The sequence below is a fragment of the Brachyhypopomus gauderio genome, chromosome 10, assembly GCF_052324685.1.
Source record: "Brachyhypopomus gauderio isolate BG-103 chromosome 10, BGAUD_0.2, whole genome shotgun sequence".
NCBI lineage: Eukaryota > Metazoa > Chordata > Actinopteri > Gymnotiformes > Hypopomidae > Brachyhypopomus > Brachyhypopomus gauderio.
In genome coordinates, this window is record NC_135220.1 from 2555393 (window position 1) to 2582267 (window position 26875).

A 26875-nucleotide genomic window follows, 5' to 3' on the forward strand; every position below is an offset into this window, starting at 1 on the left:
TGCAAGTCTTAAATGAGCAGGAGAGAATGACTTTGCCAGGCTGGCTTGGAAACACAAAGGCAAATGATGATCATAGTTTACATGAAACCTTAATTTCGTATAGTGATGCGTGTGTTTTTTTCATTATATGTTGTAAACATAATATACTCTTCTATGAACTTGCGTTCATTGGGGTTCACTCACCACATGTGTGTTAGGTTGATTCCCCCACCCGACCTCGACTAGCGGGATTAAGTGGTAATGATAATGGATGGGTGGAAGTTACGAGGTTTTCATTATATATTGTTATCAAATTAATACAACATAGTGTAATATATAAATATATAATTTTTTATATTTCATTTATAGTTATACAAAAATATACTGTTATCATATTAACCAGCAGCCTTTAGGTACAATTCTTTCATGAAACATTCTAATTAGTAATTACTTCTGATACGTTTAAATGCCCGGAAGTAAAAGTTGATCAAGTGACATATCGCCGTTTAATACTTATTGGCCAATAGGACACCGAGTACGTCGTTATTGTCGTTGCGATTGGATGCCTTATAAAAGCAAGACCAACGGCGCTGATATTTAACACCTTTTCCAGCTAGAATAAGAGTGACTGCTTTGAAAGGTAAGTAAAGCTTACAAAATGTATTTTTATACATCGTGTGATGTAGTATTTTGTCACTTTTTAAAATGTCCTGGGATATAATTTTCTGACTAACGTTAAGTTAGCCTATTTAGCGCCTTTCATAGCCTTTTGGAAATAATTCTAACATAAGTAAGATTAACCGACTATGAAGTTACTGACATTAAGATGGCGTACTAACTAGTGCCAGGCTGATTTCTAACCACAGACTAGCGGTACTATGTAACTAACGGAGCTAATATTGTTGGCTAAATTTTCAGACGCTTCAGACTTGGAAGATGGACGTGCAGCAGCAAGGAGAATCTTCTGATCTTTATGCGTACGATGCTCCATCTCATGTAATAAATTTCGCCTTGGATCAGGAAGATGATGCTGATCAGTGGTTTGGTAAGCAAGTTAACTAGTATTGTAGCTGTTTTGTTTCCATAAGTGTATCCCATTATCTATACATATTGTATATTTTGCTTGAATCATATTTTCACAGAAATGTCTAAAGCCATTAACTTTGGGTTGAAGAGCTATATCTGGCTGGATAGGCTGACTGTCCGTTAGGGTTAACTTTAGGGACTCTTCCCTTTAGATCTGATGGCTCAACCTAAAAATGGTGAATTGGAGCAGCTCACAACTCCATTGAGGGTTTTCAAGCCATTTGATGGAACATGCAATGAAAATCTGCCCAAAGCTGTAGTCTCACCTATGGTCACGGTGGACACTGTAACCACAGGTGGGCATGTGGTGCCTTGACTAATGTAGAAATTGGCCTTTAATGACTTTAGTTACCTCAGTTCCACTAACTGTCAACTTTGACTTCCCCTCCGATGTCCCAGGTTATACAGAACCCCCATCTAACATAGTGACATCGTGGGGTACCAGCAAGCCAGCTGCAGGCCCTGGTCAGGGTCCTAAGAACATTCCAGCACAGCCACGCAGGTACAAGTGTGCCTCCAAATGTGCAAGATTATATTTTGCAGTAACTTACAAGTGCAGTTTTGCATCCATTTAAAAAATGTAAAGTGCTTTATGCAATAATGAACTGTACTCATTTAGTCTTTACCTTTTATCTTACAAGGGTGTCAAAGCGTCCTGTGGTCAAAAATCAGCAACCTCAGCCTCCAACTCCACCTGTGAAGAAGAAGCGGAGGTAAGAACCTGTTGGGGGTGTAGATATTTTGGCTGTCTTGGAGCGTTGAGTCAGTGGTCCGTCTCCCTGCTTGTAGGGTTGTTCCAACTCCAAAAAGGACAGTTTTCCAGCCCCAGCGAAGGTAAAATTTTGTAATGAACTGATTCACAGTAACTGGTGGTTTTTTTTATTTGACAGAATATCACTGGTGACATTAGTAACAGAGAAACTGCTTTTAGACAATGGTCTTTCATCAACTGTGTAAGCAAAGTACTCCAGATTTATTTGAATATATACCTATACAATAATGTCTTCCTTCAACAGGAGCTCTAAAGGCCCCAGGTCTGCTCGCCGCAACAGTGCTGCTAACAGGAGTAGCATAAAAAAACCCAGACGGTCAGCAGCTACCAGTGTTGACCAGTGAGTGATGGCATTGCAATGCGTCGTCTAGCCTGAGCTTCAGTAGCACTGCTCTTTGGCTCCATGTCCAAGTTGTGTTGTGACCTGCAGGCAGAAGAGCACAGAGCAGCAGGAGATGGAGCGCATCGAGGCGTTACATAAGGAGGTTGCTGAGCACCGGAGGAGGAACGAGGCTAGCTACCGAGCTGCTCTGGCAGGCAGTGAGTATGATGGACCGCTCTACACCACGCTGGACCGCTCTCTCAGAAGGTCCATCTTCAACAGGGATAATGGACGGGGTTCATTCTAGAGTTGCTGATTTACTCTGGTGTAATCTGCTGTTATGGATGACTGCTGTCTTGATGTGGGTAATTTTTGTTCTTGTATTATAATGAGGTGGTGACACTTGCTTTTAAAGGTCAGCCCCCAAAGAAGCACGTGTTGTCCACCACCATTCCCAAAGAGTTCAACTTCCGCTCAGACAGCAGACTGAAAAACCATGCAGACGTTCCGGATGTGTCTCACAAAGAGGCAGATTTTACATCCCAGCTTCGCAAGCACCCTGCCTCACATGTGAGCGTCTCCTTGAAATGTTTGCATCTTGACACTTTGTTCCGTTACAGAATGGACCGTGTCTATCGCCACCACTGTTATTCAAAACCATGTTTCTCATGCAAGCTGTTTTATTTTTCATGGGGGGTGTGTGTGTGTGTGTGTGTGTGTGTGTGTGTGTGTGTGTGTGTGTGTGTGTGTGTGTGTGTGTGTGTGTGTGTGTGTGTGTGTGTGTGTGTGTGTGTGTGTGTGTGTGTGTGTGTGTGTGTGTGTGTGTGTGTGTGTGTGTGTGTGTGTGTGTGTGTGTGTGTGTGTGTGTGTGTGTGTGTGTGTGTGTGTGTGTGTGAGATAGGGTGACCAAAGCTTTCTTTTTTTCTTCATATATATAACTAATTTGTATAATACTGAAGGCCCATAAAGGCACCACAGTCCCCAAGCCCTTCAACCTCTCTACTGCCACCAAGAGAAGGCAAGAGAAGACTGATACCTACGTGCCCATGGCCCAGCAGATCGAGCAATTTGAGAAACGCACACCCAGGCGCTATCACCTGCGTAGTCGGCACAGGCAGGAGAAAGGTCAGGCTCCGCTTCCTCCCTGTCTCCTGTTATGGTGTTTTGGTTGTTGGGTAATTTGGACAATGTCATTAGTGAGTCTGTAGGAAATGGTGACATTTTATTTAATAGTGGTATCATCTTGGCCATTGACTTCTCTTTAATCCTTTAAATGGTTTGAGATCCATGTTAAGGTGTACATTAAGGGTTTCTCCTGCTTTGCTCTCAGGACCGTCACCGGTGAAGGGTGAGAAGCTGAAGCTCACCCATCCTCACACTCCCCAGCTGCTGACACGTCAGAGGAGCCGGCCTGTCGTGGTGAAGAGTGCGGCTGAGATCGAAGCTGAAGAACTCGAGAAAATGCAACAGTATGTAGTGATGCAGTCTGGCATCTACACACTGACACCCACATCCAACATGAGAGGCTTAGGGTGGGGGTGGGGGTTTTGTATATTCATCTGGATATGAAGATGATAAAATTAAGTACATTTGTGTGCATTTTGGGAAATTGTATCCATGTAAAGGTCCCATATGGCTGTACCATAACTTCTTTCCTTTTAGATTTAAATTCAAAGCTCTGGAGCTTAACCGGAAAATCCTTGAAGGGGCCCTGGCTCCTAAGAAGCCAGCCCCCAAAGAAGTTACACAGCCACAGGCCTTTCAGCTGGAAGTGGAGAAACGTCTGCACGAGAGACATGCCAGCAAAAAACCAGAAGAACCTGAACAGCACACCTTCCACTCCAGACCCCTGCCCACTCGTATCCTCGAGGAGGTGGTGGTAAGCTGCTCTTCACCCTGTCGTTTCTTCTGTATCTCCAGGTGACACCCGTGTTGTGTGCCACTGGCTGATTCCATGGTATCATCTACATGTCTGACTCCTTTTTGCCTTAACTAGGGTGTCCCAGAGAAGAAAGTGCTCAATTCTACTGTCCCCAAATCTCCTGCTTTTGCGCTCAAAAACCGTGTTCGTGTAGAACGCAAGACGGAGGAGGTACGTCTTGGCTGATTTGCATAGTTCTTTCTGAGGTGTCCCTGATCACTGGAGTAGTGGTGCTTCTGCAGTCTTTGAGCCTGTGTGTGCACATGCAGGTGAGACCTCCAGCTCCACTCAAGGCGCTTCCGGTTCCCCACTTCGTGCCATTTTACCCCAAGCCTGTGGTGAAGAGCTCCGTCGAGATGTGCCCTTTCTCGTTTGAGCAACGTGAACAGGAGCGCAAAGCCCATAAGGAGAAACTCGAAGAGCAAAAGCATGAGGTATGATGCCTCGAATAACAACGTCTCCTCTAGTTTGGAGGGTTTGTGCTGCTATTTGATGTACGCAACCTGATGTCTCGTTCCCACTGTGTTCCCAGGCGCCCAAGTTCAAGGCTCGGCCGCTGCCTGACTTCCATGAGGTGAAACTTCCAGAGAAGAAGGTGATTGAGCCAACCAAACCGGCTCCTTTCCGTCTGAACGTGGACGAGCGTGGGTCTGTGAAGAGTGAGCGCTGGGAGCAGATGGTGAGCCTTTTCCCTGCTCTTGACTTGTGCTTCAGCTCCTTGTATGAGATTGTGTGGACCGGTCTTGGCATTTGGGCTTTAATGTGGTGGTTTACTTCCTGTTTCCTTTAGATAAAGGAAGAACTGAAGCAGCAAGCTGACGCAGCCTGCTTCAAAGCACGGCCCAACACGAGCACGCACAAAGAGCCCTTTGTGCCCAAGAAGGAAAACCGTTCTATCTTTGGTATGTTGCAGCAGCACGCGTGTCGTGCACAAGAGTGTCTGGCTGACCTGGTCTTGACCTCCACTGCTGGTGCTGCTTCATCCCCTCTGCTTCACTGGGCCCTGTGTGCTTCACATTAGTGTTGATGCACTGAAAGCTCTCAACTGTTCACCTCTGTTTTGCTCTCTTCCCACTCTCACGGCTGATGTCACTTGGCCTCCCTCTTTGGTCCCATTTTTATTTATTTTTGTTACACCTCTTTCGGCGCTTTCTCAAGCCAATGCTACCCATTCTGCAGTTCCCGAGGGCTTCCAACTGGCGACTGAAAAGCGTGCCACAGATCGTATGGAGTTTGAGCGAGCCTTGAAGGAGAAGGAGACTCTGAGGGTTCAGATGGAGGAGCGCCTGGTCCGAGAACGTGAAGAGCAGGAGAAGGAGGAGATTGCACGGCTGCGACACGAACAGGTAAACCTGCTGCACGATTGCTGTTTCGTTTCTGGGCCCTAGCGTGTTGGTGCGAGAAGAACTGCCCTCCAAACACAGCAGCTACACTCCTACCTTTTGTCAGTGTCTTGCTGTTACAAGCATCAGTAAAACGTGCAGTATTTAAATGTTTACATGCGTACGGTTTCTCTTTGCTGGTTTGTCACCAACTCGTGATCCTGTGTGCAGGTGCATAAAGCCCAACCAGTTCGACGCTACAAACCTATTGAGGTGAAGCACAGTGAGGCCACACTCACAGTGCCCCAGTCTCCCAACTTCTCTGACCGCTTTCGCCTGAGAGGATGTGAGGACTAAAATGTCTTTTTCTCTTTTTAATCTTGCTGTAAAATTTTGCTATTAATTACTTTTTCATAATAAAAAGTCTTTAATGTATAGTTCCACTCTATACATTTGTTAATTTGAACAGGTTTCCACCAAAACTCAGATTTTCAACAGAATCCAATGCATCACCCCTTACTCTGTCCTAAACTGCATACTAATGATTTGAAATCCAGTTTATACTACAAAGTTGGGACACTAAACAAATTGTGAATAAAAACAGTCCTGCAATGATGTGGAGGTGCCAACATTTAATTTTATTCAGAATAGAACACAAATCACAGATCAAAAGTTTAAACAGAGAATTTATCCTTTTAAGGGATGAATGTTGTTTCAAGGCCATTTTTACCACTGTGTGGCATCCTCCGTTCTTCTTACAGCACTCAACAGATGTCTGGGGACAGGAGACCAGGTTCTCAAGTTTAGAAATAGTAATGCTCTTGTCCCATTAATGGAATAGGAATCCCATTCATGTCTAATACAGGCCTCTAACTGTTCAATCGTCTTGGGCCTTTGTTGCACCTTCTTCTTTATGATGCACCAAGTGTTCTCTATAGGTGAAAGATCTGGACTGCAGGCTGGCCATTTCAGTACCTGGATCCTTCTACATAGCCATGATGTGATTTGCTGCAGAATGTGATCTGGCATTATGTTGAAAAATGCAGGGTCTTCCCTGAAAGGGATGACCTCCTAGATGGGAGCATATGTTCTAGAACAGGGATGCACAACTTGAAGGAGGAGCTGGGCCACAAATTAACTTAAAGCTGCCCGATGGGCCACCGTGAGGTAGCGATTGAGGTGTTTTTATTTTTTGGGGGGGTTGGAGAGTGTAAAATGGACACTAAGTATATCGCGATCGATTCTTAGTGTTGAATTATAACTCCCGCGGTAGCCCCACTCAAAAGTAGACCAAAAACAACACTGTTGGTTCGTCGTTCAAATTCAGGCACGAAGACAGAAGGCGGGCCAAATTATTTATCAACCGGCGGGCCGCAAATGGCCCGCGGGCCGTATGTTGTGCGCCCGTTCTAGAACCTGAACATGGTTCTCTACATTAAGCTGGGCATACACTGTGCGGTTTTTGGCCCATTTTCAGCCGATTTTTCACTCATGCGACTATTTTTGCGATCGGGCCCAGTTTCGGCTCAATCGCGTGTCATGCCTCGTATAGTTTACACAGGTAAACGAGGAGCGATTTCACAGTTCACGACCAACTCCCGATCAGAAATTGCAGCGTCGCAAGAATATCAAACATGTTTGAAATTCAAATCGCTCCTCGTGAGTATCGCACTGTTGAAGCAGCTCCACGAGCCGACTCTCCCTGCGATTTAGTCATACAGTTTGAGCTGGAGCTGAGTACACGATTTAAAATATCGTACAGTGTACGCCCAGCTTTAGTGGTGCCTTTCCAGACATACAAGCTGCCCATGCCACAAGCACTCCTGCAACCCCATACCATCAGTGATGCAGGCTTCTGAACGGAGCACTGATAACTTGGTTATCCTTGTTCTCTCTGGTCTGGATTACATGGTGTCCCAGTGTTTTCATAAAGAACTTCAAATCGTGACTCATCTGACCACAGAACAGTCTTCCATTTTGCCACACTCCATTTTAAATGACCCCTGGCCCAGTGCAAATATTTGAGCTTGTGGAGCTTGCTTAGAAATGGTTTCCTCTTTGCACTGTAGATTTTCAGCTGGAAATAGTGCATGGCATGGTAGATTATGTGCACTGGCAATGTATTCCTGAGCCCATTCTGTTATTTCCTTCACTGTGACATTCCTGTTTGAGGTGCAATGACTCGGAGATCACGAGCATACAGTAGAGTTTTACGGCCTTGACCCTTGCGCACAGAGATTGTTCCAGATTCTCTGAATCTTTTGATGGTTATGCACAGTTGATGCTGGGTAAAATACCATTCTGGTATTGCTGCCATATCTTTTTGCAAAGCAATGGTGGAATTGGTGATCTTACCATCTTGGTTTCAGAGAGACACTGACACTCTGAGAAGCTCTCTTTATAGTCATGTTGTCAATTGACCTAATTAGTGTTAATTGGTCTTCCAGCTCTGCGTTATATGCTCAATTTCCTTTTTCCAGCCACTTGTTGCTACTTGTCCCAACTTTTTTGGGATTTGTTGACACTGAACATTTTTCCTTTAAAATGTTACATTTAATCAGATTAAACTTTTGATCTGTCACAAAACATCAAATATCTGACAAACAAATATCTGTCTGACTGAACAGTTCTCTTGTATTACGTTAACAAATACGAGCCTCTTGTAATTCCAGGACGAAACACGAGAGAACGTGAAGGCGTTACGATTGGGCGTTTTGAAAATAAACCATCATTAAATAATGTGATTAAAAGCTAATTATTTTGAGTGTATGTATAAATATTTACCTTTTAATTAGGTTTAATATGCTGGGAAATATTGAAATGGACCTTGAAAGTGACGTACAAGTCCTTGAATTCCACCTTATAAACCCTGCAAACATGACTTTGTTCATTGCGCTGAGGCGCGGCGTGCGCGAAATTACAAAGTTCGAGAGGCGCATGACCTCCTGAATCGACAGCGCGCGAGGCCCTCGCGCACGGGCGAAGCCACGGCGATTACGTCATTTTCGCCGTTCGCGACGCGTCAAGTATAAACCAGGCGGGTTCAGATGGAGGAGCGTCAGGTCCGAGAATGTGAAGAGAAGGAGGAGATTGCCCGGATGTGACACGAGCAGGTAAACCTGCTACACGATTACTGCTTCGTCGCTGGACGCTAGCGTGTTGGTGCGAGAAGAACTGCCCTCCAAACCCAGCAGGTAAACTTGCACCTTTCGTCAGTGTCTTGCTGTTACAAGCATCAGTAAAACGTGCAGTATTTAAATGTTTACATGCGTAAGGTTTCTCTTTGCTGGTTTGTCACCAACTCATGATCCTGTGTGCAGGTGCATAAAGCCCAACCAGTTCAACGCTCAGTGGCGGAGCCAAAGGGGGGGGCAGGGGGGGCCTATGCCACCCCACTGGAAATGGTAACTTTAACCACTGGCGACCAGTCGATCGCGACATAATATTTAATTTGTGTCCATTTTACACTCTCCACCACTGTCGACAACTTACACACACACACACACCCGTCGAGATCTTACACTCGCCACCCACCCACAGCCGTCGACAAACCCCGTGGACCCCTCTGATAAAGCTTTGGTCACCCCTTGAAAAAAAGTCTAGCTCCGCCACTGTCAACGCTACAAACCTGTTGAGCTGAAGCACAGTGAGGCCACGCTCACCTTGCCCCAATCTCCCAACTTCTCTGACCGCTTGTGAGGACTAGTAGCGAATTGTTAAAAATTTGCTACTAGTCCTCACTTCCTCACAAGTGGAGAATGCCCCCAAGGTACATATGTATGTACATCTCAGATTAGCACCAGAATCTGTTCATGGTCATGGGTTAGTAGACCCAAGATTGAATAGTGTAGTTTAACCCTTAAAGCAGCAAATTTTGTTAGATGTGTTTTAACTGAAATTTAGTCACTGTGATTTCACGTCACCTGGTGGTTTGTATTGGTTGCTGTCTTGGTAGTATTTGGCGTTTCCCTGTGGTCTGGTGAGAGGAGCGTTGTCCAACCTCGGAGTGAAAATGTATAACGTCACTGAAACTGTTCTACCAGTAATCTTAAGAAATTCACCAAGTTCTCTCTAGAGGGTGCTAGAACATCTTCAGGAACATTGGATTATCATATCCCTCACTACACAGGTTACCGTCTTAACCCATCTGTGCAGTTAGAACACACACACACTAGTGATTACTAGGGGGCTGTGGATCACATGTCCCCAGAGTGGTGGGCAGCCCTAGCCCAGCACCCGGGGAGCAGTTGGGGTTAGGTGCCTTGCTCAAGGGCACCTCAGTCATGGCCTCAGGTCTGGGAATCGAACCCACAACCCTCCGGTCACAAGACCAGCTCCCTATCACCAGGCCATGACTGCCCTATAATAATAATAATAATAATAATAATAATAATAATAATAATAATAATAATAATAATATAATAATAATATAATAATAATAATAATGTGAACAACTGATAAAAACCCCTGACACACAGTATAGCAGGGGTGTTCTGTCCTATGCAGGGGCTGGTGTAGCTTATGGAATGAATTGTCTCATCAGGCTACTGGAAACCTGCACTAATTGCTCAGATTGTGCTGTCTGTTCATACTATTTCTTCCATCCACAGGTAAATTCCAGGTCATGATTCAGAAGATGTAGAACCCTGTAAAAAAAAAAATTCCTCATAATTTATTGCTGCAGTCTGATTTTTGTTGTCTTTTTATTTTGTTTTATGATTGTCTCTAGAGGGTGCTAGAACATCTTCAGGAACATTGGATTATCATATCCCTCACTACACAGGTTACCGTCTTAACCCATCAAAAATATTAACCAAGCTCCTGATTCTCTTTTTCTCAGTGTTCACTCAGCTGATTTCTGTAACTCTGTTTTTCGTCTTTTTATCTTCCCACTTATGTAGAGATTTCTGACCTAATCCACAAGGCCAAGTCATCCACCTGTCAATTGGATCCCCTTCCTACAGTACTCATCAAAGCTTGTATCCCTTCTCTGATTTCTCTAATCTCTAACATAATTAATTCTTCTCTTATGACTGGAACGTTTCCTCCTTCCCTCAAATCCGCTGTAATAACCCCAATACTCAAAAAACCTGGTGCCGACCCAACTAACTTCAATAACTTGCGTCCTATCTCAAATCTTCCTTTCATATCCAAAATTCTGGAAAAAACTGTAGCTGCTCAACTTCACTCCCACCTAACTTATAATAACTTGTATGAACAGTTCCAGTCTGCTTTCCGCCCTCTTCATAGTGTAGAGACAGCTGCTCTTAAAATTACTAACGACCTCCTTATGGCAGCTGATTCTGGACTAGTTACCATTCTCATCCTTCTCGACCTGAGTGCGGCCTTTGATACCATTTGTCACACCACCCTTCTCAATAGGTTATATTCCATCGGTTTACGTCATATCGTACTCAAATGGTTTAAATCTTACCTCTCGGGCCGCACTTAGGTCATCCAAGTTAAATCGTACATATCCCAGCCTTCCTCCGTTACATCAGGTGTGCCCCAGGGCTCTGTCCTGGGCCCCCTTCTTTTCATTATCTACCTCCTTCCCCTTGGCAATATCTTCCGTAAATATAATATCAGTTTTCATTGCTATGCGGATGACACCCAGCTCTACATCTCCAGTAAACCGTCCCCCAGCCTCCAGACTTCCACCCTCACAGACTGCTTGGCAGAAATAAAATCCTGGTTTACTACAAATTTCCTTAAACTAAACAGTGATAAAACTGAGGTTCTTCTCATAGGTACAAAAGCATCACTATCCAAAGTTAACATCATTTCAATCGCACATCAATAACATAACTCGGTCTGCTTATTTCCACCTTCGTAATATTAACCGCCTCTGCCCCTCGCTTACCCCCCATACCACTGCCATTCTTATTAAGTCTTGTCACTTCCCGTCTGGACTACTGCAACTCTCTTCTCTCCGGCCTCCCCAACAAATCCCTCCATAAAATCCAACTAGTCCAGAATGCAGCTGCCCGAATTATCACCAGAACCCCCTCCACGCACCCCATCACTCCTGTTTTACAACAGCTACACTGGTTACCCATCAAGTTCCGCTCAGATTACAAAATTCTTCTGCTTACATTTAAGGTGATCCACAATCTTTCTCCTTCATATCTGTCAGATCTACTTCAAGTCACCACTCCTTCCCGTACTCTCAGATCCTTCCATACAGTTAACTGTACCCTCTGCTCGTCTTGTCATTATGGGGAGCAGAGCATTCAGCCGCTCTGCTCCCCGACTCTGGAACTCCCTACCACCTGCACTCCGGAATACAGACTCACTCACAGAATTTAAATCCAGACTCAAAACTCATCTGTTTAAAATTGCATTTTCTTTATAAAACTTCCCCTGTCTTGATTGGAATATTTTATTTAATTTAGTTTTATCTTTAATGTTTATTTCCTTTGTCTAATTTTATGATTGTCTTTTATTGTACGGTGTCCTTGGGTGCTAGAAAGGCGCCATTAAATAAAATGCATCATCATCCATTTAAGAGATTTGAGAATTCCTTGCAAAGCAGTTGTGGCATGTCAGGAGCTAGGCTTGCTGTATTGTAATTTAAATTTGTACTGTAGTTTTCATTTTAATATAGCATTCACACTAATTGTATGAAAAATATTTTCAAATCATACTGAATACTTTTAAACCTCAATATGTCATTTTAATCCATGCTTTTATTTGAATGTGTAGGATTGTTTTGAATGACAGTTTATGAAATAGCAACTAATACATTTCCAAATGAACTCCAGTCTAGTGGATTTGTATGCCTTCTTTCAGTGTTTGCCGAGAAAGGTGAAATGTCAGCTCATTGTCATTATTTGTTAGAAGCTAAACATGTTATAGGTGCCTAGCACACCTACGATCATTAACAATCGGGCCCCAGTTTGCCCAATGCTCTGCAGTGCGTTTCGCAAAATGTTTGTGACCAAGTGCTTGGTAACCTCCTCCTTAAGAATATTCTTACATTTACGAGTGTTTCCAGAGTGGGGTTTTTTTTTTTTTTTTTTTTTTTTTTATATAAACGTGTGTTTGGTGTCACAACAAACCACTATGAAGGTCTTTTTAGTTCAAATTTGAGAATAACCATTTCATATTATTCATTTTATTCCAGGGTTTGTCATTTTATTCACATCAAACGAACAGTGATGATGATGTGATGTAAGTGCATGAGATATTTGTTGATGTACACATTTTATTAAATAATTTCAATTGAATAAAATGCCTTTTCCAATGTAGTTTTAGAATTAATTTGGTACAATTATAAAAACAACCTAATAAATGAATGTATTCTCTGCAAAGAAATGACTACACATTCTCAGCTTCTTGAATCCTATTATAAAGGCGTAAGAGTACATGTCCCCACCCAATAATTCCAGACTAACATACAAAACTATGTGAGTGGTGCTCACCCCCCCCCCCCCCCCCCCGTCCCACAGTGAAACAGGTTAAATGAAACATACACCACTGCATAAAGGTGTATGTGCAAGCCTTATGCAACCACCAAGTCATCTTTATGTACAATGTAACCTGAGTACCCATCCATCCATCCATTTTCATCCACTTATCCAGGTGTGGGTTGAGGGGGCAGTAGCCTAAGCAAAGAGGCCCAGGTTTCCCTCTCCCCAGCCACCTCTTCTAGCTCTTCTGGGGCGATACCAGGGCGTAAGGAGGCGTACCCATGACTAATCTGCTCTGGTCCCATCCCAATGCGGCGCGGCGATGAGCAATACAGCAGGCGTTAAACCGCTAGATGTCCAAGTGATGCGCCGAAAATCAGCTGGGCTATATTGATGATTATTAAATTTTCGAGGGCAAGCCTGGTCTCTTAGGCAGGGATTGTGTCTCTTCTCCCCTCAGACTTTAGCACGTAAAGTGTTAGAGCGGAAATGACAATCTACTAAGCTAGAAGTATTCCACTGTGCCTGGAAGGATAGCCTTGGATACAAACGGGCACTCACTAAAGCACGCTCCGCATACTTGGTCTCACTGATTGAGAATAATAAAAACAATATTAGATTTCTTTTTAGTACTATTTCCAAACTTCAAACAAAAAAATCAAGCAGGCATTGAACCTCAGATTGCAGGAAACCTAATGTCTTTATTGATTTGATATAGAGAAATCTCATGCACTTCTATCAAGTTATCATCAGTTTGTTTGATGTGAATGAAATGACATAAACCCTGGAATAAAATATAAAACCTTTCATAGGAAATCCAACTGGTCTGTCATCTGGTGTGGTTGATATTGAACTAAATTTTACATTAGGATAAACACTTGAAGCTTTTCATGCACTCCCACAATCAGAATTGGGGAAAATAATTTCATCATTAAATTTTACTACTTGCATACTAGACTCGGTTCCCTCAAAATTACTAAAAGAGGTATTACCAGTTGTGACTGAACCTCTTGTTACGACTACTCTAGGCTATAGCCCTAACAGAGAATGAGTATATTATGAAAGAGAGACTGTGATAGATATGATGAAAATGATTGATATTTATTCAAATTATGGCCAAGGGATGTAACTCCAGGACACGTTTTTAAAGAAATGAAAGTAAATGACAATAACCTACCCTAACTACCTATAACAAAACAAAGAGAACGGTATAACCAAAAGAGCGTCGTGTCCTTTCTTCCCGTCTGGACCGAATTAACAAGCAAGATTATTTACACAGATATTTACACTTACACACTATTTATATACATATACACATAAATTATATCCATCAGCTACCAAGACCAAAAGGGGCAAATCCAGACTCAAGTTCAGGGACGAAATAATTCAAAGTCAAAGAAACCAGAAAACCAACCACACAATCGAACGCTACCAAATCCCACCAAACAGCAATATGGAGAAAGATCTCCTCGTCTTGCTGATTTGTCGGTCTTTTAAATGCAGGACTGTGGGTCTTGGGCGGAGAACAACCAATCCACAACAACCAGGAAGAGGGAGAGTGACATGGTTGGAGGAGAGACACGTCTGGACCTGTAGCGTCAGATACCAGCAATGCAACGACCAGCAGTGGTCGTAACACTCCTAAAGGTAGTTAACTCATCCATTACAATAGGTCACATGCCCAAATCCTATAAATTAGCAGTCATTAGACCTCTGATCAAGAAACAAAATCTTGATCTAATTATAGACCCAATTAGAAAACATAATTTATATCCAAGGTCATAGAAAAAGTTGTAGCCCAGCAAATATGCTCATATCTGCATAGGAATCACATATTTGAAAAGTTCCAATCTGGATTTAGGCCCCACCACAGTACTGAAACAGCCCTAGTTAAAGTAACAAATTATCTCCTTCTTGCCTCAGATCAAGGCTATGTATCTCTGGTAGTGCTTCTGGATCTTAGTACAGCTTTTGACACAATAGATCACAGGATATTGCTAGAACAGTCAGAAAGCTGGGTTGGAATCTCAGGCATAGCACTTTCATGGTTTAATTAACTCAGTGGTTCCCAAACTTTTTCTGCCGTGCCCCCCTTTAGTAGATGAGAATATTTTTGCGCCCCCCCTACACCCCCCCCCCCCCATATTGACTAGGGATGTGTTGAAAACTTACAAAAACAATAGGTTCACAACTTTGGTCAAACATGAAAAAAATTACCTGCAAGAAACATTTTAAATGGTTCAAGAATTCTAAATGTAATTTAAAATAAATAAGGAGATGAAATAAGAGAAACAGCAATACATATGCGGCTAGTTTGCAAGCGCAGACATCACGCAGAGCACAAAGCATGTAACGGCCAGAAATATGTGTACTGTCTCTTTAAGGGAGCGAGTTGAGCGTGCGTATGGAATATTGTTTTTTTAGCTTTCCGCCGTAGACCGAGTCAGACCACTGCTCTTTAATTTATTTCTGTAAGTAACGCATTAAATGAGCTTTGGACAACTCACCAGTTCATGTATGAACAGTGAAGTATTGCTGGAGCCCAGGTTTATTTTGGTCAACCAGCAAATAAACGGACTAAGTGGAATACCACCAGCGCGAGTATTAGGGTTGAACTAACTCCGAAAAGCAAGCAATACAAGCATATAATTAGAGTGAATAGATCTGTTTTTATGGATCGGTCACATTGTCCCCGATACCCGATCTAGAATTTTTTCAGATATTAATATCGGAATCGGTGCATCCCTAATATTGACACATGTGCACGTTTTACTTTCAAGCTCCGCGCCCCCCCTGCAATAGCTCCGCGCCCCACCTAGGGGGCGCGCCCCCCACTTTGGGAACCACTGAATTAACTAATCGCTATCAGTTTGTAGAGCCCAATAATATTCCGTCCAAACACACGAAAGTGAAATATGAAGTCCCGCAAGGCTCCATCTTAGGATCACTATTATTTACATTATATATGCTACCATTGGGCATAGTTATAAACAAACATGGTGTCAACTTTCACTGCTATGCATATGACACTCAACTTTACATATCAGCCAAACCTGATGACAAACTCAGTTTAGGAAATATATTGGCCTGCGTAAGAGATGTTAAATGCTGGATGTTGCTAAACTTTCTCCAACTTAATAGGGACAAAACAGAAGTTCTCCTCCTGGGCCCTATGGCCTCAAAACAGAAAATACCAGATCTAATGCTTAATCTCGCAGACTACCCCATTACATCTGGCGCAGTAGCCAAAAACCTAGGCGTCATACTCGACTCCGACCTATCATTTGATAAATACATAGATAATACTACTAGGATAGCTTTTCAACATCTCCGCAACATTGCCAAGTTAAGAAATGCATTATCACAGCATGATGCAGAAAAATTGATACACGCCTTGTTAGCTCCAGATTAGACTACTGTAACTCATTACTGTCCGGATGCTCATATAGGAATCTAAATAAACTTCAAAAAGTTCAAAATGCCATAGCCAGAGTTCTGACTAGAGCTAGAAAATTTGATCATAACAGGCCAGTTCTATCAGCCCTGCATTGGCTCCCAGTTAAATTCCGTATTGATTAAAAAATTCTTCTACTCCCCCCTTGTTATCAAATATAATACAATATAGTGTAATATATAAATATATATATTTAATTGATAGATATACAAAAATATACTGTTATCATAATAATCAGCAGCCTTTGAATTATTTCAAGAAGCATTCTAATGACTTCTGATACGTTTAAATGCCCGGAAGTACGTAAAAGTTGATCACGTGAGATATCGTCATTTTATACGTATTGGCCAATAGGAAACCGAGTACGTCTTTATCGTCGTTGCGATTGGCTGCTTTTTAAACGCGAGACCAACGGCGCTGATATTCAAACATTTTTTTTTTCTGCTTTGGACAGTTTGTAAGTTTTGGACTCGTTCGTGGAGGCGTAATATCTATTTTTCTCGTGTTTGATTTCTGGCTAGAATAAGAGTGACCACTTTGAGAGGTAAGCAGAGCTTACAAAATGTATTTTTATACGTTGTGTGATGTATTTTTGTCACATTTTAAATTGTCCTAGGGTATATTTTCCTGACTATCGTTAGTTAGCTAACTCTCGCTAACTCTTATTTAGCGTTGTTAACGTTAGCGTTAACGCTTTCGGTTGTTAGGTTAGCCTATTTAGAGCCTTTCATAGCCTTTTGGAAATAATTCTAACATAAGTAAGATTAACCGACTATGATGTTACTGACATTAAGATAGCGTACTAACTAGTGCCAGGCTAATTTCTAACCACAGACTAGCGGTACTATGTAACTAACGGAGCTAATATTTGTTAACTAAAGTTTCAGACTTGGAAGATGGACGTGCAGCAGCAAGGAGAATCTTCTGATCCTTATGCGTACGATGCTCCATCTCATGTAATGAATTTCGCCTTGGATCATGAAGATGATGCTGATCAGTGGTTTGGTAAGCAAGTTAACTAGTATTGTAGCTGTTTTGTGTGTTTCCATAAGTGTATCCCCTTATCTATACATATTGTATATTTTACTTGAGTCATATTTTCACAGAAATGTCTAAAGCCATTAGCATTGGGTTGAAGAGTCATATCTGTCTGGCTAGGCTGATGTCCGTTAGGGTTAACTTTAGGGACTCTTCCCTTTAGATCTGATGGCTGAACCTAAATATGGTGAATTGGAGCAGCTCACAACTCCATTGAGGGTGTCCAAGCCGTTTGATGGAACACGCAATGAAAATCTGCCCAAAGCTGTAGTCTCACCTATGGTCACGGTAGAGACTGTAACCACAGGTGGGCATGTGGTGTCTTAGCTAATGTAGAAAATGTAATTTAATGTCATGTTTACAGCATTTCAAAGATAGTGACTTATGGCGGCTTGGGACAGTTACACAGTCCTGACCTTTTAGTTACCTCAGTTCCACTAACTGTCAACTTTGACTTCACCTCTGATGTCCCAGGTTATACTGAACACCCATCAGAACCCCCATCTAACATAGTGACATCATGGGGTACCAGCAAGCCAGCTGCAGGCCCTGGTCAGGGTCCTAAGAACGTTCCAGCACAGCCACGCAGGTACAAGTGTGCCTCCAAATGTGCAAGATTATATTTTGCAGTAACTTACAAGTGCAGATTTGCATCCATTAAAAAAAATGTAAAGTGCTTTATGCAATATTGAACTGTACTCATTTAGTCTTTACCCTTATCTTGCAGGGTGTCAAAGCGTCCAGTGGTCAAAAATCAGCAACCTCAGCCTCCTTCAACTCCACCTGTGAAGAAGAAGCGGAGGTAAGAACCTGTTGGGGGTGTAGATATTTTGGCTGTCTTAGTGTTTGTGTTTGTATTTGTATTTATTTGATTTAAACAGGGGCAATACACATTAATCAACATTATTTCATGATCTAAATGCGCCATATTTAGCCAAATGACAAATTTTCATCTGCTGTCCCGGGGCAGGTTGATGTTCTGAAGGAACATCACAATACACAGTAGTAATAATTAAGAAAGAAGTAGGAAAAAAATGTATACAAAAATGCAGCATAAAACAAAATCAACCATTATGCTTACATGTCATGTACTCAATAACCAGACTTTCAGTCGTCTGTAAAACAGACCGACAGCTGTTAACCCTTTTATCTCAGGTGGGAGAGAATTCCAGTCATGTGAAGCACGAAAAGAAAAAACAGTCTGACCGAAAAACACTTTTCCTTAATGGAATAGTACAGTCACCTCTTGTGCTAGACCTTGTCGACCTATTTGTGGCCCTATGCACACATTTGTCAAGCACTGGCGGCGCTAAGACATTTAAGATTTTAAAGACCAGTACTACATTTGTTGAGTCAGTGGTCCATCTCCCTGCTTGTAGGGTTGTTCCAACTCCAAAAAAGACAGTTTTCCAGCCCCAGCGAAGGTAAAATTTTGTAATGAGCTGATTCACAGTAACTGGTGGTTTTTTTATTTGACAGAATATCACTGGTGACATTAGTAACAGAGAAACTGCTTTTAGACAATGGTCTTTCATCAACTGTGTAAGCAAAGTACTCCAGATTTATTTGAATATATACCTATACAATAATGTCTTCCTTCAACAGGAGCTCTAAAGGCCCCAGGTCTGCTCGCCGCAACAGTGCTGCTAACAGGAGTAGCATAAAAAAACCCAGACGGTCAGCAGCTACCAGTGTTGACCAGTGAGTGATGGCATTGCAATGCGTCGTCTAGCCTGAGCTTCAGTAGCACTGCTTTTTGGCTCATGTCCAAGTTGTGTTGTGACCTGCAGGCAGAAGAGCACAGAGCAGCAGGAGATGGAGCGCATCGAGGCGTTGCAGAAGGAGGTTGCTGAGCACCGGAGGAGGAACGAGGCTAGCTACCGAGCTGCTCTGGCAGGCAGTGAGTATGACGGACCGCACTACACAACTAGTGCTGCCACTAACGACTATTTCTATCGATTCAACTATCGACTATTTTATCGATTGGTTGACTAGTCTAAACGATTAATTTTCTGCAGAACAAAAACCAAAGAAACTGGCTCTCTTGTAAAGCTGGGCCCATTTTCAGCCGCTTTTTCACTCGTGTGACTATTTTCGCGATCGGGCCGAGTGTCGTGCATCGTATAGTTTACACAGGTAAACGAGGAGCGATTCACACCTCACAACCAACTCCCGATCAGAAATCGCAGAGTCGCAAGAATATCAAACATGTTTGAAATTCAAATCGCTCCTCGTGAGAGTATCGCACTGTTGAAGCAGCTCCACGAGCCAACTCTCCCTGCGATTTAGTCGTACAGTTTGAGCTGGAGCTGAGTACACAATTTAAAATAACATACTGTGTACGCCCAGCTTTAATTACATATATTCCGACAACATAATACAGAACAAAAAATGTAAAACAGCTTTATAGTGCAAAATGTTAGTGCAAAAGTTTACTCTCCAGCATAGTAAACATAAAGAGGGCTTATTCAGTGATGTAACTTGAAATTCACATTTTCCTTTATTAAATTCAAGCTTTTTATATTAAACAAAGTTCATACTATTAAACGGCCTCTTCAGCATAGTAAACAAAAAAGAGTGCTTAAGTCGACTGTGCAACTGCTACCAAATCATTGCCTTTTCTGGTGGCCCATCTTCTAGATCAGCCATGCTGATTTTGCTTCCGTTTAAGGTGTTCATGCATCGCCCTAGTGCTGCCATTATACGCCAATAAAGATTTGCATAGTGTACAATTAACCATTTTTATTCAGCCAATTTCAAGTAACACCATACTTTGGATGCTTTTGGTCTTTGTAGACCAGGAGTCTGCAACCCTTAAAACATGGAGTGCCAACTTCAACATTTCTAGTCAATGAGTGTGCCACTATCAACAAATAAAATTGGAGGGGGGGGGGGTGGGGGGGTGGGTTTGTTGCATGTTGCGTACTGACAGTCACGATTAAGTCACTACATTCTGATTAAGAACAGGGCTGCCCTCACTTTAGCATAAATTCCAGCGCTTTTCAAACCTGAAACACAAAGCAACATTAACATTCGTCAGGTAAATGTTCCTTCCCCTGTTTTCGATGGGTGTTTCTTTATACTACCACATATCGTTTCAGACAACACTGCAAAGATTGTGACGCGGCAAGTTTAAACGCCTCCTCTGCTCGCGCAGGTTCGCGCAAGGTGTGCGTAGTCGTGCGCTACGGTCACTCGTGAAAGTATAATAAATAATCTGAGATTTTTATTATTATTTTTTGCTGATGCTGGTCCAACATGGCGCGTACCAGTGATTATGCCTCGGCATGCCGTAGGTTGCCGACCCCTGCTGTAGACTTTTGCGAAGCTCCTTTGGCTCCGCTGCAGCTGACTTTTTTGGAGTGGCGCTGACCAATGATTGGAGACTCTGTCACGCTTTGAGCAAAAACATTTCGTTGAACGGACTCATTTTAAAAATTAAAATGGAACATGAATAAACATAAAAAAAAAACACAAAACCGATGCGTCGACGTATTTTCGGCGTCAACGTCATAGACCGTATCGACCGATCGCGGCAGCCCTATACACAACACTGGCCCGCTCTCCCAGAAGGTCCGTCTTCAACAGGGATAACAGACGGGGTTCATTCTAGAGTTGCTGATTTACTCTAGTCTAATCTGCTGTTATGGATGAGTGCTGTCTTGATGTGGGTAATTTTTGTTCTTGTATTATAATGAGGTGGTGACTGTTGCTTTTAAAGGTCAGCCTCCAAAGAAGCACGTGTTGTCCACCACCATTCCCAAAGAGTTCAACTTCCGCTCGGACAGCAGACTGAAAAACCATGCCGACGTTCCAGATGTGTCTCACAAAGAGGCAGATTTTACATCCCAGCTTCGCAAGCACCCTGCCTCACATGTGAGCGTCTCCTTGAAATGTCCGCATCTTGACACTTTGTTCCGTTACAGAATGGACCATGTCTATCGCCACCACTGTTATTCAAAACAGTGTTTCTCATGCAAGCTGTTTTATTTTTCATGGGGTGGTGGGTCAAATCAATACAAGTAGCTATTTCATACATGATGGGGTGACCAAAGCTTTTCTCTTCTTTTTTTCTTTCTTTATATATATATATATATATATATATATATATATATATATATATATATTATATATATTATATCTCTGTCTTACTATAACACTGAAGGCCCATAAAGGCACCACAGTCCCCAAGCCCTTCAACCTCTCTACTGGCACCAAGAGAAGGCAAGAGGAGACTGATACCTACGTGCCCATGGCCCAGCAGATCGAGCAATTTGAGAAACGCACACCCAGGCGATATCACCTGCGTAGTCGGCAGAGGCAGGAGAAAGGTCAGGCTCCGCTTTCTCCCTGTCTCATGTTATGGTGTTTTGGTTGTTGGGTAATTTGGACAATGTCATTAGTGTGTCTGTAGGAAATGGCGACATTTTATTTAATAGTGGTATCATCTTGGCCATTGACTTCTCTTTAATCCTTTAAATGGGTTGAGATGCATGTTGAGGTGTACATTAAGGGTTTCTCCTGCTTTGCCCTCAGGACCGTCACCGGTGAAGGGTGAGAAGCTGAAGCTCACCCATCCTCACACTCCCCAGCTGCTGACACGTCAGAGGAGCCGGCCTGTCGTGGTGAAGAGTGCGGCTGAGATCGAAGCTGAAGAACTCGAGAAACTGCAACAGTATGTAGTGATGCCGTCTGGCATCTACACACTGACACCCACATCCAACATGAGAGGCTTAGGGTGTGGGGTGGGTGTGGGGTTTTTTTATATTCATCTGGATATAAAGATGATAAAATTAAGTACATTTGTGTGCATTTTGGGAAATTGTATCCATGTAAAGGTCCCATATGGCTGTACCATAACTTCTTTCCTTTTAGGTTTAAATTTAAAGCTCTGGAGCTTAACCGGAAAATCCTTGAAGGGGCCCTGGCTCCTAAGAAGCCAGCCCCCAAAGAAGTTACACAGCCACAGGCCTTCCAGCTGGAAGTGGAGAAACGTCTGCACGAGAGACATGCCAGCAAAAAACCAGAAGAACCTGAACAGCACACCTTCCACTCCAGACCCCTGCCCACTCGTATCCTCGAGGAGGTGGTGGTAAGCTGCTCTTCACCCTGTCGTTTCTTCTGTATCTCCAGGTGTCACCTGTGTTGTGCGCCACTGGCTGATTCCATGGTATCATCTACATGTCTGACTCCTTCTTTTTGCCTTAACTAGGGTGTCCCAGAGAAGAAAGTGCTGAATCCTACTGTCCCCGAATCTCCTGCTTTTGCACTCAAAAACCGTGTTCGTGTAGAACGCAAGACGGAGGAGGTACGTCTTGGCTGATTTGCATAGTTCTTTCTAGGGGTGCACGATATGGACTAGAATTGCGATGTGCGATAACCTTGTTGGATATCCCGATATCGATGTGAACCACGATAAATTAGGATTAAAATGCAGAAATATGGTGTCTCTCTGAACAGCAGCACGTTAATTTGTTTTGTTTTTTACTGTGTAATGAATCCAGAATAGTTCCAAATATTTTGCAGGTTTATTCAACAATAGATTCAATCTAGGTTTATACTTTCACGAGTGCCTGTAGCGCGCGACTCCGCACACCTCGCGTGAACCTCTGCGAACGGCGGAAGCGTTTAATCTTGCTATGTCACATTCTTTGCAGTGTTGTCCGAAACGATATGTAGGCCTAGTAGTTAGGGGTGCACGATATGGACTAGAATTGCGATGTGCGATAACGTTGTTGGATATCCCGATATCGATGTGAACCACGATAAATTAAGATTAAAATACAGAAATGTAGTGTCTCTCTGAACAGCAGCACGTTAATTTGTTTTGTTTTTTACTGTGTAATGAATCCAGAATAATTCCAAATATTTTGCAGGTTTATTCAACAATAGATTCAATCTAGGTTTATACTTTCACGAGTGAGCGACTCCGCACACCTCGTTAACCTCCGCGAACGGCGGAAGCGTTTAATCTTGCCGTGTCACATTCTTTGCAGTGTTGTCCGAAACGATATGTAGGCCTAGTAGTATAAAAAAAACACCCCTCAAATACAGGGGAATGAACTTTTACCTGACCAATTTTAATGTTGCTTTGTGTTTCAGGTTTGAAAAGTGCTGGAATTTAGGCTAAAGTATTTGAAAAGGCTTGAAATTGTAACTACTTCGTTTCACAACAAATATCTGTCTGACTGAACAATTCTCTTGTATTACGTTAACAAATACGAGCCTCTTGTAATTCCAGGACGAAACATGAGAGAACGTGAAGACGTTAAGATTGGGCGTTTTGAAAATAAATATCCATTAAATAATGTGATAAAAAAGCAAATTATTTCGAATCATTTAGAGTATATGTATAAATATTTAATTCAATAACGTGCTGGGAATTATTGAAATGGACCTTGAAAGTGACGTACAAGTGCTTGAATTCCACCTTGTATAGGTGTATGAACCCTGCAAACATGACTGTTCTCATTGCGCCGAGACGCGGCGCGCGCGAACTTACAAAATTCGAGAGGTGCACGACCTCGTGAATCGACAGCGCGCGAGGCAATTGCACACGGGCGAAGCCACCGCGATTACGTTATTTTTGCCCCCCGGACCCTCGCGCCGCATCAAGTGTAAACCAGGCTTAAACCAAATCGCGTGTCTGATGAGCGTGTTCACCCCACTCCAGGGTTGCCAGGTCCTACAAAAGCTTTCCGCACAAAATCTGCGAGTGTAAGTTGTCGGCGGGGGGGGGGTGTTGCGAGTGTGAACTGGAGACAAATTAAGTATTATATCGCGATCGATTCTTAGTGTTGACTTGTAACTTCCGCAGTAGCCCAACTCAAAAGTAGCCCAAAAAAACCGCACCCCGCGGCCCCAGAATTTTTACCCACGGCTGGATTTTCAAACAAGCCCAATTTGGCATGAAAACCGAGAACCTGGCAACTCTGCCTCACTCTGCCTCTTGCCTACTTACGGCACGTGATCATAGTCTGCAGCGCGAATAGCTCCCTCTATTGCTGGACGAGGATAACGCAATTTGAGTTTGCTGTTATTCAAGGAGTTATCGTGGCTCTTTCGATGTGTTTATTGTGAAACTTCACATCGCGATAACGATAAAAATACGATTAATCGTGCAGCCCTACTAGTAGTATAAAAAAAAAAACACCCCTCAAATACAGGGGAATGAACATTTACCTGACCAATTTTAATGTTGCTTTGTGTTTCAGGTTTGAAAAGTGCTGGAATTTAGGCTAAAGTACTTGAAAATGCTTGAAATTGTAACTACTTCGTTTCACAACAAATAGCTGTCTGACTGAACAGTTCTCTTGTATTACGTTAATTCCAGGACAAAACATGAGGGAACGTGAAGACGTTAAGATTGGGCGTTTTGAAAATAAACAACCATTAAATAATGTGATTTAAAAAAGCAAATTATTTCGAATCATTTCGAGTATATGTATAAAAAACGAGGATAATGCAATTTGAGTTTGCTGTTATTCAAGGAGATATCGTGGCTCTTTCGATGTGTTTATTGTGAAACCTCACATCGCGATAATGATAAAAATACGATTAATCGTGCAGCCCTAGTTCTTTCTGAGGTGTCCCTGATCACTGGAGTAGTGGTGCTTCTGCAGTCTTTGAGCCTGTGTGTGCATATGCAGGCAAGGCCTCCAGCTCCACTCAAGGCGCTTCCGGTTCCCCACTTGCTGCCATTTCACCCTAAGCCTGTGGTGAAGAGCTCCGTCGAGATGTGCCCTTTCTCCTTCGAGCAACGTGAACAGGAGCGCAAAGCCCATAAGGAGAAAAAACTCGAAGAGCAAAAGCATGAGGTATGATGCCTCGAATAACAACGTCTCCTCTAGTTTGGAGGGTTTGTGCTGCTATTTGATGTACGCAACCTGATGTCTCGTTCCCACTGTGTTCCCAGGCGCCCAAGTTCAAGGCTCGGCCGCTGCCTGACTTCCATGAGGTGAAACTTCCAGACAAGAAGGTGATCGAGCCAACCAAACCGGCTCCTTTCCGTCTGAACGTGGACGAGCGTGGGTCTGTGAAGAGTGAGCGCTGGGAGCAGATGGTGAGCCTTTTCCCTGCTCTTGACTTGTGCTTCAGCTCCTTGTATGAGATTGTGTGGACCGGTCTTGGCATTTGGGCTTTAATGTGGTGGTTTACTTCCTGTTTCCTTTAGATAAAGGAAGAACTGAAGCAGCAAGCTGACGCAGCCTGCTTCAAAGCACGGCCCAACACGAGCACGCACAAAGAGCCCTTTGTGCCCAAGAAGGAAAACCGTTCTATCTTGGGTATGTTGCAGCAGCACGTGTGTCGTGCACAAGAGTGTCTGGCTGACCTGGTCTTGACCTCCACTGCTGGTGCTGCTTCATCCCCTCTGCTTCACTGGGCCCTGTGTGCTTCACATTAGTGTTGATGCACTGAAAGCTCTCAACTGTTCACCTCTGTTTTGCTCTCTTCCCACTCTCACGGCTGATGTCACTTGGCCTCCCTCTTTGGTCCCATTTTTATTTATTTTTGTTACACCTCTTTCGGCGCTGTCTCAAGCCAATGCTACCCATTCTGCAGTTCCCGAGGGCTTCCAACTGGCGACTGAAAAGCGTGCCACAGATCGTATGGAGTTTGAGCGAGTCTTGAAGGAGAAGGAGACTCTGAGGGTTCAGATGGAGGAGCGTCAGGTCAGAGAACGTGAAGAGCAGGAGAAGGAGGAGATTGCACGGCTGCGACACGAACAGGTAAACCTGCTGCACGATTGCTGTTTCGTTTCTGGGCCCTAGCGTGTTGGTGGGAGAAGAACTGCCCTCCAAACACAGCAGCTACACTCGTACCTTTCGTCAGTGTCTTGCTGTTGCAAGCATAAGTAAAACGTGCAGTATTTAAATGTTTACATGCATAAGGTTTCTCTTTGCTGGTTTGTCACCAACTCGTGATTCTGTGTGCAGGTGCATAAAGCCCAACCAGTTCGACGCTACAAACCTATTGAGCTGAAGCACAGTGAGGCCACACTCACAGTGCCCCAGTCTCCCAACTTCTCTGACCGCTTCCGCCTGTGAGGATACGAGTACTAAAAAGAAATATCTTCAGTCTTTTTTTAATCTTGCTGTAAAATTTTGCTGTTTATTGCTTTGTTTTTAAGTCTTTTTCATAATAAAATGTCTTAAATGTGTAGTTCCGCTCTATACATTTGTTGATCTGAATGGGTTTCCACCAACACTCAGATTTTCACCTTTTTCCAGAATCCAATGCATCACCCCTTGCTGTGTCCTAAACTGCATACTAATGACTGTAGTATAAACTGGATTTCAAAAAAGTTGGAACACTAAACAAATTGTGAATAAAAACAGTCCTGTAATGATGCGGAGGTGCCAACATCTAATTTTATTCAGAATAGAACTCAAATCGCAGATCAAAAGCTTAAACTGAGAGAATATCATTTTAAGGGAAGAATGTTGTTTCAAGGCCATTTTTACCACTGTGTGGCATCCTCCGTTCTTCTTACAGCACTCAACAGATGTCTGGGGACAGGAGACCAGGTTCTCAAGTTTAGAAATAGGAATGCTCTTGTCCCATTAATG

At 43.0% G+C, this 26875-nt stretch overlaps 2 protein-coding genes across 7 annotated transcripts; both read left to right on the forward strand.

The window, feature by feature from the left end:
- Positions 1-506: 506 nt before the first annotated feature.
- Positions 507-5837, forward strand: LOC143525118 (targeting protein for Xklp2-like). 4 transcript variants are annotated; one of them, XM_077018684.1, is made up of 18 exons: positions 507-619; positions 898-1024; positions 1218-1361; positions 1465-1567; positions 1707-1778; positions 1855-1899; positions 2082-2177; positions 2268-2377; positions 2575-2729; positions 3119-3284; positions 3490-3628; positions 3822-4038; positions 4156-4251; positions 4350-4514; positions 4613-4759; positions 4871-4982; positions 5239-5426; positions 5634-5837. In XM_077018684.1, exons 2-18 carry the CDS (start codon positions 916-918, stop codon positions 5757-5759), a joined length of 2190 nt encoding a protein of 729 aa, XP_076874799.1. In that variant the 5' UTR covers positions 507-619; positions 898-915; the 3' UTR covers positions 5760-5837. The 4 variants fall into 4 exon arrangements, with proteins under 4 accessions (XP_076874799.1, XP_076874801.1, XP_076874802.1 ...); XM_077018686.1 differs by having other exon boundaries at positions 5260-5426; XM_077018685.1 differs by lacking the exon at positions 507-619 and adding an exon at positions 675-769.
- A 10827-nt stretch (positions 5838-16664) lies between these two features.
- LOC143525117 (targeting protein for Xklp2-like) lies at positions 16665-26468 on the forward strand. Of its 3 annotated transcripts, none has more exons than XM_077018681.1 (18): positions 16665-16812; positions 17150-17273; positions 17470-17613; positions 17781-17895; positions 18034-18108; positions 18686-18730; positions 18912-19007; positions 19097-19206; positions 21028-21182; positions 21472-21637; positions 21843-21981; positions 22182-22398; positions 22519-22614; positions 24956-25123; positions 25222-25368; positions 25480-25591; positions 25848-26035; positions 26243-26468. In XM_077018681.1, exons 2-18 carry the CDS (start codon positions 17165-17167, stop codon positions 26351-26353), a joined length of 2193 nt encoding a protein of 730 aa, XP_076874796.1. In that variant the 5' UTR covers positions 16665-16812; positions 17150-17164; the 3' UTR covers positions 26354-26468. The 3 variants fall into 3 exon arrangements, with proteins under 3 accessions (XP_076874796.1, XP_076874797.1, XP_076874798.1); XM_077018682.1 differs by having other exon boundaries at positions 25869-26035; XM_077018683.1 differs by lacking the exon at positions 18686-18730 and having other exon boundaries at positions 16666-16812.
- Positions 26469-26875: the final 407 nt, after the last annotated feature.